At 43.6% G+C, this 12,143-nt stretch overlaps 1 protein-coding gene across 2 annotated transcripts; it reads left to right on the forward strand.

Moving 5' to 3' along the window:
• Positions 1 to 178: 178 nt before the first annotated feature.
• On the forward strand, positions 179 to 9,161 carry znf319b (zinc finger protein 319b). 2 transcript variants are annotated; one of them, XM_021568579.2, is made up of 3 exons: positions 179 to 550; positions 3,395 to 5,015; positions 5,181 to 9,161. In XM_021568579.2, exons 2-3 carry the CDS (start codon positions 3,683 to 3,685, stop codon positions 5,498 to 5,500), a joined length of 1,653 nt encoding a protein of 550 aa, XP_021424254.1. In that variant the 5' UTR covers positions 179 to 550; positions 3,395 to 3,682; the 3' UTR covers positions 5,501 to 9,161. The 2 variants fall into 2 exon arrangements, with proteins under 2 accessions (XP_021424254.1, XP_021424246.1); XM_021568571.2 differs by having other exon boundaries at positions 183 to 550; positions 3,395 to 9,161.
• Positions 9,162 to 12,143: the final 2,982 nt, after the last annotated feature.

A 12,143-nucleotide genomic window follows, 5' to 3' on the forward strand; every position in this document is an offset into this window, starting at 1 on the left:
CTTCTAGATAGCATAGCAAAGCAGCCACACACCCTTACTTAAAATCAAATAACATTATTTGTGAAAATTCACAAGTGTATTACTGTAATGCATAGTTATACTCATTGACGAAAGATAAACGCTATTCGTTGCAGGTTCCGGGTATATGTTGTGAGCATGCCAATTAAAACTTGGATCATTCATGTTCCCGTGCCTGGGCAGGATCTCTGAGGCTAGCCAGTTAGCTAGCTAACGTTTTATTCCAAATACTCTCGCCTTTTTAAACGGGAGGAGAATGGCCCTGGCCTAGCTATCACACATTGACAGGGTGTTAAGGAAGTTACCCCTCTGGGCTGAATAGAATATTAGACATGTAGTGCGGTCATTTGGAACGACACAAAAGCTCTGAATTAGTCGGACCCGGAGTGGCTCTTGTGGAAACCCGCCGCGCCACAGCTTCGTCAGGCCGAGGCTGCGGAGATGAAGGAACAGATTCTACGGCCTACGAATCATTTTCCATTTCTGAAAAAATTGCCAGACGCTACAAAGAACTTTCAGTGAAACGTTAAAGGTATGTTACCAGTAATACTGTCCTCAATATGTCACAAGTATCCTACTTCTGTAGATCAGTTAGCTAACGACATCAATAACCAAATATTTTCCGAGCCCAGCATTAGCAAATGCTAACTAGCTACCTCGCCATACAGATTTATGCTGCTGCAATCTGAGACAGACTGTCGCCCGCCACTGTAAAAATGATGGGCCGTATACTTTTCTCCCTTTTGTGGCAAATGGCGTAGTTAGCTAGGTTTGCGTTACTGCATGAACACCCCCAATGGATGCGTATTGATTGTGTTCACGCTGTGGATGATTTGCATACAACCAATACTGCAATCATGGGGGGATGGGGGTGAAGGATTTCTTCAAATGGGATGGCAGAGAAACGGATGGGTCAAATAGTCGTCACCGAAAGCCTGCCAACACAGACAGCTCGTTGATCACCCCAAACCAATATGATTGACCCATTCTGGAAAGGGTAGTGGCGTTCTGCTGACCAGATAGAATGTTGAAAAAATAGACTGGTACTCGGACTCACCAGTTTAGATATTGTCTGCCTCCTTATAATAGGTCTGAAATGAGGGCATTTGTTTGGATATATTTTAGTGTGTTTGTAGTGATGGATCATTAGGCAGGTAAACGGAACTGATGTAGCCTATCCCTCTAGAGCTTTAATCTGATGGATGGATAGGGCAATTTCCGTGTAAAACCCATGAGCACCAACATGTGAAGTTTATAGGAGCATATCACATTTGGTGTTAAACGAAAGCTAAGAGTATGTTTTGGGGAAATGGAGGCATAGATATGTTTTTCAACCATTTTCCATCCTAAAAATGTATTTAGGAATAAGCAAAAGCTTTGGTCACACAGATAGAAAAGGGGTCTTAAAAAACATCTACTAGGAAAAAGTCTTAAAAGGGGTTAGAAATACATCACAACACATGAATGTTAAAGTAAAGGCTCCTGCCAATTAATATTTAGTTTGACACATTATTTACCTTAAATATTGCCTAGTGTCTTCATTCTGTTACCAAAAACCTACATACAGTTGCATTCGGAAAGTATTCAGACCCCTTGACTTTTTCCACATTTTGTTTTCCGTTATTTTCCGTTATAGCCTTATTCTAAAATTTATTTGGAAAATAACAATCTACACACAATACCCCATAATGACAAAGCTGTTTTTAAACATTTTTGCAAATGTATTACAAGTTGAAAAGGGAAATCACATTTACATAAGTATTCAGACCCTTTACTCAGTACTATGTTGAAACCTTTGGCAGCAATTACAGCCTCAAGTCTTCTTGGGTACTAGCTTGGCACAACTGTATTTGTGGACTTTCCCCCATTCTTCTCTGCAGATCCTCTCAAATTCTGTCAGGTTGGATGGGGAGCGTCGCTGCACAGCTATTTTCAGGTCTCTCCAGAGGGTTCAAGTGTGGGCTCTGGCTGGGCCACTCAAAGACATTCAGAGACTTGTTCCCGAAGGCACGCCTACATTGTCTTGACTGTGTGCTTAGGGTCTTTGTCCTGTTGGCAGGTGAACCTTCACACCATTCTAAGGTCCTGAGCAGGCTTTCATCAAAGATCTCTCTGTGCTTTGCTCTGTTCACCTTTCCCGTATGGATGGTGCCAGGTTTCCTCCAGATGTGACGCTTGGCTTTCAGGCCAAAGGGTTCAATCTACATACAGGCCTGATTGGTGGAGTGCTGCAGAGATGGTTGCCCTTCCGGAAGGTTCTCCCATCTCCACAGAGGAACTCTGGAGCTCTGCCAGAGGAACCATTGGGTTCTTGGTCACCTCCCTGACCAAGGCCCTTCTCCCCAGATTGCTCAGTTTGGCAAGTGGTGGCCAGATCTAGGAAGAGTCTTGGTGGTTCCATATTTGTTCAATTTTAGAATGATGGAAGCCAGTGTGTTCTTGGACTTTCAATGCTACACTTTTTTTTGGTACCTTTCCCCAGATCTGTTCTTCGACACAATTCTGTCTCGGAGCTGTACAGACAATTCCTTCAACCTCATGGCTTGGTTTTTGCTCTGACATGCACCGTCAACCCTGGGACCTTATATAGACAGGTCTGTGCCTTTCCTAATCATGTCCAGTCAATTGAATTTACCTCAGATAGACTCCAATCAAGTTGTAGAAACATCTCAAGGATAATCAATGGAAACAAGATGCATCAGAGCTCAATTTTTTATTCTCTTAGCAAAATGTCTGAATACTTATTTAAATAAGGTATTTCTGTTTGTTTTTTTGCCCACATTTTTTTTTTCACTTTGTCATTATGGGGTATTTTGTGCACTGTTCCTCAAATAAATGTGTTTTAGTAACATTTTCAGTGGCAATTGTTAAAAGTAGACTACATATTTAACTAGGCAAGTCAGTTAAGAACAAATTCTTATTTACAATGACGGCCAAACTCTCCCCTAACTCGGACGATGCTGGGCCAATTGTGCACCGCCCTATGGGACTCATGATCACGGCCGGTTGTGATACAGCCCAGGATCGAACCCGGGTCTGTAGTGACGTCTCTAGCACTGCGATGCAGTTTCTTAGACCATCACTCGGGAGTCTGTTTGTTCAACTTTGCAATACATTTTTTTTTTTGCTTGGCATACATTTTAAAGTGAAAAAGTGAGTGCCAGCCTCACTCTGTTACGTGGAATTGCCCATATAGTCGTAGCAGTGTTGTCTTCTGACCTGCTTCCTCTGAAGTATATACTTTTGGGCTCTGATAATTATTCTGTTGTCTAAGGGGAAGTCTCTGTGAAACTGAGATTTTGCACATCTTCTAGGAAGCCATAACACACACTGTAGTAATGAATAGTTGAATAATAATTGTTTCCTTTTTCTGCAGTTATCAGAAGAGGACTTGAAGACAGGTGGAGACGGTGTATTTTCTTTTTTCTAAATTTAAATGTCTTTGCAGCAGGTGTTATTCCTCTGCACATTATTTTCAGACACAATTGATTGCATCTTAGAAACAAGCCCTTTGTCATATTTTCTACGTGCTTATGTTCGTCACTGACATGGCAGACTAAGTTACTGAGATTTTCCACCCCGTCCACCGATCAATGTACCTTTGATTTTTCTTCATAAAAAGACCCAGTACAATATAAAACTGAATCCCTACACGAGAGCCAGGATGTCCGAGGCGTGGCAGCAGCACGCTGTTGCTCCTCCTCCGGTGGTGCACACCATACCACCAGGGGCGGAGAACGCGTTGGGCTGTGCTGTCTACGGTATCGTCCTGCAGCCTGACCCTGCTCTGCAGCAGTCACAGCAGCAGCACCAGCATGGCCAGCAGCACAGCCAGCAGCATGGGCAACAGCAGCAGCAGCAGCACCCTGCCCAGGTACAGCAGCCTTCTCTGCAGGTAGGGGGCGAGGGCGGCCACAAGTGTGGGGCATGTGGCCACGACATCTCCCACCTGGCCAACCCACATGAGCACCAGTGTATGGTGAGCCAGGACCGCTCCTTCCAATGCACCCAGTGCATGAAGATCTTCCACCAGGCCACTGATCTGCTGGAGCACCAATGTGTGCAGGTAGAACAGAAGCCCTTTGTGTGTGGTGTGTGTAAGATGGGCTTCTCCCTCCTCACCTCGCTGGCACAGCACCACACCTCACACAACAGCACCAACCCCATGAAATGCTCCATTTGTGAGAAGACCTACCGACCGGGCTCCTCTGGAAACACCACGCCCAGCTCCTCTGCCACCAACCCTCAGCAGCCGTCTGCTGATGGAGCCTCTTCCAGTGGGAGTGCAACAGTGGGATCCTCTTCCTCAATTACATTTCCATCGGCCCGTGACAGGCCCTACAAGTGCTCTGTCTGCCAGAAGGGCTTCAGGCACCTGTCAGAGCTGGCCCGCCACGAGCGTGTGCACACAGGAGAGAAGCCCTTCAAGTGTGACACGTGTGACAAGAGCTTCAGCCAGTCCTCTCACCTGGCCCATCACCAGCGCACCCACAGCTCTGAGCGCCCATACAAGTGTGCTGTGTGTGACAAGAGCTTCAAGCACCGCTCCCACCTGGTGCGCCACATGTACGCCCATTCCGGAGAGCACCTGTTCAAGTGCAACCTGTGTGAACTGCACTTCAAGGAGTCTTCTGAACTGCTGCATCATCCATGCCACCCACAAGGGGCACGCCCCTTCCGCTGTGCCACCTGTGGAAAGGGCTTCAAGCGTCCATCAGACCTGCGGCAGCATGAGCGCACTCACTCTGAGGAGCGTCCCTTCCACTGTGAGGAGTGCCAGATGAGTTTCAAACAGCAGTATGCCCTGGTGCGCCACAGGCGCACACACAAAAACCCTTCTGACCGCCCTTTCAAATGCAACCTTTGCGACAAAGGCTTCCTGCAGCCATCCCATCTGCTGTACCACCAGCACGTCCACGGCATGGAGAACCTGTTCAAGTGCGCGTCCTGCCAGAAGGAATTCAGTCAGTCAGGAGAGCTGCTGCGCCACAAGTGCGGTGAGTCGTCCTCTTCATCTAGGGACACAGACAAGCCCTACAAATGTGACGTGTGCGGCAAGGGATACAAAAAGAGTTCGACACTGCAGCGACATCAGAACTCGCACTGCCAAGAGAAGCCCCTAAAGTGCTCCCTATGTGACCGCCGCTTCCTGTCATCCTCAGAGTTCGTGCAGCACCGCTGCGACCCGTCCCGAGAGAAGCCCCTCAAGTGCCCCGACTGCGAGAAGCGCTTCAAGTACTCGTCTGACCTGAATCGGCACAGGCGTGTCCACACCGGGGAGAAGCCCTACAAGTGTGCTAGCTGTGACAAAGGCTTCAAGCAACGGGAGCACCTGGCCAAGCATCAGAGTGTGCATTCCAGAGATGCCCAGTTCAAGTGTGTTTGGTGTGGAGAGCGCTTTGGAGACCTGGGAGCTTTGCAGGAGCACACAGTCCAGCACACAGCTGAAGGAGGGGGTTACCCTGTGCCACCTTGCATATAGTTATGCCCCTCCATTCTGTACAAGTTCATAGCAAACGTCCCTGTCTACCATTAATTTGCAGCACCCAGCTTAACACACTTGAACTGGGCATCTCTGGAGTGCACACTCTGGTGCTTTCCAGAGATGCCCAGTTCAAATGCTTTGGAGACCTGGGAGCCTTGCAGGAGCACACAGTCCAGCACACATCTGAAGGAGGGGGTTACCCAATGGTAGGTTACTCTGTGCCAACTTGCATATAGTCACGCCCCTCCCTTATTTTCCAGTTCATAGCAAATGTCCCTGGCATTTGCCCTAATTTGCCCCGAGCATATAGAATCCCTAACCTCACTTCCCATCTGAAACTGTTATCAGTTTCCCCTACCCCCAAAATCCCATACAAATGATCATTGTCTCATAAAATGGAAGTCACAGCTTGTCATTGTACTGCCAAGTGTCACTGCTTTAGGGCTACCATCTGAAGGACAGAGGAGAAGAAACCATCAAGGATATGTCTTTCACTTCAAACTCTAGGGTGGATGTTCTAGTCCAGGGCCCAGTTTCTGAAAAGCATCTTAAGGCTAAGTTAATCGTTAGAACCTTTTGTAGGAGCATCGTTCAATCTCTGAGCTGTTTCCCAAAGCCATCGTTATTGGCGGTGCACTTGAAAGCGCTCGTAATCTAACTCCTGCCTCAGACCACTCGTAGAACAGCGAAGTGCGACGTTAAATGCTTTTTTCGTCTTCCCGCGTCACTTTATATACACAAGATCTCCACTAAACTTAGAATCACATGGTTTATCCCTCTCTGTGAACAAAGTTAACTACAAATGCACAGTTGCCAATATCTTTGCAATTGATACAAACAAGCAACGTATAAAAAGATGCTTCAAATGAAAACTGAGATTACTGCACTCAAACATACATACAGTAGGCTATAGTCCTATTTCAACCATATTGAAATACATTTAATGTTCAGTAAATTCAGTTATATTTTGCTAGCTGTACACTACTGTCTCATTTGTCTCAGTATACTGTATTTCATGATGTGTAGCCTAACGTGTGCAGTGATGTGCCAAATCAGTGATATTTTTTTTGGGGGGGGGGCATTTTTATTGGCATTAGAATAAGCTGCCTCAATATTTGCAGCGGTAGGTAATAATATCTCTCTAGGAACTCATCCGTAGTCAGTATTGTGGAATACTTCTGTTTCGATCCTATCAGTATCGACACATGCTCCAACGATGCACTTAGCGACTCTTCTCTCTGTGTGGTGTTTTGCGTAACACATGTTATGTCTTCGGCCATTGTAAGAAAGATGAATCGTTAAAACACTCAGAAGCCTAAGTTCCACTGCTTTCGGGGAAACTGGGCCCAGGTCAATTACCTTCTCCTCTATCCTTGAATCAACTGCCCAAGAAGGAAAAAAGGAAAGAAATGTACATCACCACATTAGCCTACATTTCTGTCTATGAAAAGCTTTGTATTTGTACATAAGTAACCTTGTAGACTTGTATAGGAAAGGGAATGTGGACCAGTTCCCCTCAACCTGCTCGACAGGTCTGTAAGTGTTAAGGGTTGCACCATGACCCAGAACTCTTCTCTTGCCAAAAGTGGTTGTCACTCTAGAACCCATCTACAGAGTTGCTGCATGCAGTAATGTTCCATACTCTTACCCAGGATAGACTTGAATTATTGCTAAGTTTCAGCAGTTGCTACAGTCTGCTGATGGCCTCTTGCTTTTTTTTTATTATTTAGGAATCAATTACGCTGTATCAACGCTGATATAAAATGTTTTTGTTGGGTGGGTAGTGGGTCGAGATTATTGTGTATTGGTTACTTTTCCACAACCTCATATCACTGTAGTAGCAGTGTATGTATATACACTAAAATCAGACACCTCTTTACCCTTTGTGCTTTAGTATTTTTAAGCTTTTTATGTATAAGTATCAACTCCACAACTATTAGTGTGTTTTTTTTTTTTTTGTGTGTTTTTTTTAAACATGAGGGTTTATTGTGCTATTGTGAAATATTACATATGCTTGTGAGTGTATTTGGAAGTATATGTTTGTATCAAAACACCATTGTACTGCACCAGAATCCCAAAGGTGTGGAGATTAACCAGCTGAAGTTTCATCTCACTGCTATATAGAAATTGTATAGAAATCTATATTTCACACTAATATACAGTTGATATTCCTACCGAGATCAGTGTAGACTCTGCTGAAAACGTGTAAAAACCTGATCAAGCTTCCTCTTACTACGTGTGTGTGTGTGTGTGTATATAGTACAGTATGTATGTTTACCAGCTCCACTGTCTGTTTCTAAAACGGCATTAGCTGTTTTGTATGTTACTATTTTTTATCATATGGGGACTGAAATGTTTTTTCTTCTTCATTAAAGTCATAGTTATGATAGATTGTATGTCAAGTTTCCAAGGAGAACATTGTCTGTAAGTCCTACAAGGATTCTGACCCCTTCGTGCTCCTTTTGAAATTTTAGGATGAATGATTGTTGAATCATGTCTGTGAAAATGGAATCCTGGCTGTGAAGTAGAATTTGGGCAGGTCTGTAGTTTTAGTTAACCCAATGTATGTCAGAGAAACTTATCTGCAGTATATTTGTGCAGGTCATGCTAACTTCTGTTTTTTATAGCCTTTAAAAAATATAAATAAAAGCTAGCATCCTTACCAAAATGGGCTGCTACAGCTTAATTGCAAAAATTATGGATTTACCCTCTCGTCTAAGTAGTAGACTTTTAAGTCTCATTCAGAATGGCTCAAATTTACCTCAATTTGGGTTTTTGATGTGTGCAGGTGTTTTTTAAAACATTTTTTGCAAGTGAAGCATTTCAAGTGGTCATGTTTTGTCCCATTTGGTGGTGGATTTGTGGTTTGAGTGCAGTATTGACAGTGTTTTATGATGGGAGATGGTAATGATCATTTTGAGGAAGGTTCTTTTTATAATCAGATTCAGTTAAGACTGTTTGGCCTTAATCTGGGGTCAGGGTTAATTAGAAACCCATTCTACTCCAGATCTGACTGCCTCCATGTTGTTGATCTGTTCCTTGTACTCTGTTTTGTTTTCCTCCATTGGCATCTGATGTAGGCTAACATTTGGTGTCATTTGTCTTTTGTCTGTCTTTTCTTAAATGTGTTCATGTCTTTCATCCGGCATTAAGACAACATAAAAGAGCAGTTAGGAATTTATTATTTTTGTAAAAGTACTGTATACGTTTTTGTCTTTCTCTTCAGTTTATTAATACCAAATTTATATAAACATTGTTTAAAATCTATATAAATATCTATATTCTTGGAAGGAGTTAACAGGGCCTTTTGGGATGTAGGGGGGGGGGTGTTTGTTTGATTGATGGAAGGGTCATTAGGAATGTGATTGACATGAATTTTGATCTAGTGTAGTGCAGAACAGTTAGCCCCTGCCCGTTGACCCTGTTTTCTCTGTTCTGTGCATGCTTGCTGTGTTAGTTCCTGTAATCTGTCCCAGGTATTAGTGCTTCAGATAGTACTTATTCCTCTTATCGCTTTTTTTCAAATTGTAGTATGTGAATGACGTTAAAAAAAAAAAATTACGTGACAACGTACAGTATGTGTACATTCATGCTAAGATATCTGTATGTAGCATTCAATACACACAGCACTAACAAATAAACTTTTTTCATTTATAAAGGGGTGTGTCATGCGTGTTTAATTGCAGAGGGAACTGACCGGTATTCTTTTTGAAGTATGTAGTGTGACTAAAATCACAAAATGTTCTAATTTGTAATAGGGTCTATAATGCTTGTTCAAATGCAGGTTATGACCTGTCCTTTATGCCACACGGTAGAAAGCTGGCACTTACCATTTGATAATATAGTACAGAAATATAACACATTTTCTGGTTAATAGTGACTTGATGCATGATTGTTCAACCATTTTATAAACATGTTCCATATACTGCAAGTTAAACAAAAAAACAGCTATATTTATATGTGGTTTTATCTCAGTTTACAAAAGAGTGATGGATTTATGACTGGTTTTGGGCTGCTTTGGATTATTGAATAAAGTATTAGGAAGCATGTGAGGGTTCACCGGGCATAAACTGGTCCCGCTCTTCAATCATCAATCAAATGTATTTATAAAGCCCTTCTTACATCAGCTGATGTCACAAAGTGCTGTACAGAAACCCAGCCTAAAACCCCAAACAGCAAGCAATGCAGGTGTAGAAGCACGGTGGCTGGGGAAAAACTCCCTAACTCCCTAACTCCCTAAAACTCCCTAGGCCAAAACCTAGGAAGAAACCTAGAGGATCCAGGCTATGTGGGGTGGCCAGTCCTCTTCTGGCTGTGCCGGGTGGAGATTATAACAGAACATGGCCAAGATGTTCAGATGTTCATAGATGACCAGCAGGGTCAAATAATAATAATCACAGTGGTTGTAGAGGGTGCAACAGGAGTAAATGTCAGTTGGCTTTTCATAGCCGATCATTCAGAGTATCTCTACCGTTCTTGCTGTCTCTAGAGAGTTAAAAACAGCAGGTCTGGGACAGGTAGCACGTCCAGTGATTAGGTCAGGGTTCCATAGCCACATGCAAAACAGTTGAAACTGGAGCAGCAGCACGACCAGGTGGACTGGGGACAGCAAGGAGTCATCAGGCCAGGTAGTCCTGAGGCATGGTCCTAGGGCTCAGTTCCTCCGAGAGAGAAAGAAAGAAAGAGAGAGAATTAGAGAGAGCATACTTAAATTAACACAGGACACCGGATAAGACAGGAGAAATACTCCAGATATAACAGACTGACCCTAGCCCACCGACACATAAACTATTGCAGCATAAATACTGGAGGCTGAGACAGGAGGGGTCGGGAGACACTGTGGCCCCGTCTGACAATACCCCCGGTCTCGCAGCTGACTTCACATTGCACAACACAAATTCATAAGCAGTACAGAAGCCATCGTAATACAGCTGGCTGGCTACGAGAGGCCTTAGCTGTGATGTATTGCAGCACATAGGGTACGTGGAAGTCTTTCAGCTGGCCTCACAGTTTCCTGTTTAGGGTTCTGTCTGCACAAATGGTAAAGGTCAGAGATTTGGATATAATGACGAGATACTCATGTCTCCACCCTAACACGCTGACTACACCATCCTCGTTGCGTGCACTAGTGTTGCAAAAATAAATTGACATGTTATTCAATCCTTTTTATCCAAACTGCTCGTGGGCGTCAACGAGCATCTGCATGGCCAGGCGCTAAAATAGAACTAGATCTCCTTATTAGTTTTTAGGAGCATATACCCACGTGTGTGGGATTGAAAGATAGGTCCACACTCCCGTCCAGTTGGTGGTGGTAATGCATCTTAAAGTTGGTTGCCAACTGCCATAAAAAGTCCACAGAAGAAGACTGAAGGAGGTGTGATTACTGGAAACGAACTAGGTTTCCCCTTTTATCTGTATATTAATTGTCGGAGAAGAGAACACATGATTTTGTGTCTCAAAATGGGTAAAAATTCTACAAATATCCACATAAAAGGACCTTGTACATTTCAGGTAAAACAACAAGCCAATGTGTATATCCCAGGAAAAATTAGCTAGCAACCGCAAGCTAGTTAAATGTCTTTGAATGTTTCATGTGTTTTGACCTGTCCCCAAATTAGTATAGTTGGTTCAGTGTTCGTTTTGAAGTTTCAACCTGCGTGTCCTGATTGCGTCTGGTGTGGATGGATTCATGCACGTGCCCGGTCTAGTCAGCATGTAACAACTGGATTGGTTGTTACACAGCGGAATGGTGGGCTGTTAAACTCCTGCCTATTCCTCTCTTTGGATTGGTGGATACATCTCATTAATATTTTTTGAATATTCGATGAGGGGTGTTGACGTCAATGGAGATATATGCTATGCTACGAGCCCAATGTCATGTCATGAATATGCATAGGTATCTCGAGACAACAACGATATAGTGTTTTTTCTCAAAGTTGTCGGGATATCACGTGTCCTACTTATGTCAGTACACTCGTAACAACTTAAGCATTACGAAACTTCTTTTCAAATACACCTCACGTAGCAGGTAAACCATTACATTTTTTGTTGACCAAATTCGACCCTCACATTGACCTCCATACGAAAACAGATTTCTGGCGGAGTTATTTCTCTCGTGTGCCCTCTTCCTCTCTGTAAAGATGCCTTGTGTCTCTGCCCATTCTTTCCCATCAACCAATCAAAGTCAAATTGCAGACGATCCACTTGTGCGTTCTGCCTTTTCTCATTCCTGCCCAAGGAATACAGGTATAGGTAGCTGTGTCCCGGACTGGTCTCGGGAGTAGTGGGTGTGTCAAAAGGAGAGGGTGTGTCAAAGTGCTCTGCCAATGGGACGCTCTTGATTGAACGGCTTTGTCTAGAAAGAGTTCACATTGGTCAATTCTAGACCGTTCTCTATCTGATGTTGAGGAAACTACTGACATGCAGCATTGTTTTGTAGCTAATATTTTTCCTTTGCTTTTGCCTATTTTAAAGTCACTCACTGTCCATAAAAACTGCATCACCAGATTAGCATAAACAGTGGGTAACACTTACAATAGCTTTTTCTATGTGATAACCAACGTATCAGTAGTTATAGCACACGCAGTGGCGACCCGTCAATCAGGGTTTTGAGCCCCACATTTTTAGCAATTTTTTTTAT

This window comes from Oncorhynchus mykiss, chromosome 2, assembly GCF_013265735.2.
Source record: "Oncorhynchus mykiss isolate Arlee chromosome 2, USDA_OmykA_1.1, whole genome shotgun sequence".
NCBI lineage: Eukaryota > Metazoa > Chordata > Actinopteri > Salmoniformes > Salmonidae > Oncorhynchus > Oncorhynchus mykiss.

What these genes read in the sequence shown, in the direction of transcription:
- znf319b (XM_021568571.2), top strand. Translation starts at nt 3,683, where the DNA reads ATGTCCGAGGCGTGGCAGCAGCACGCTGTTGCTCCTCCTCCGGTGGTG.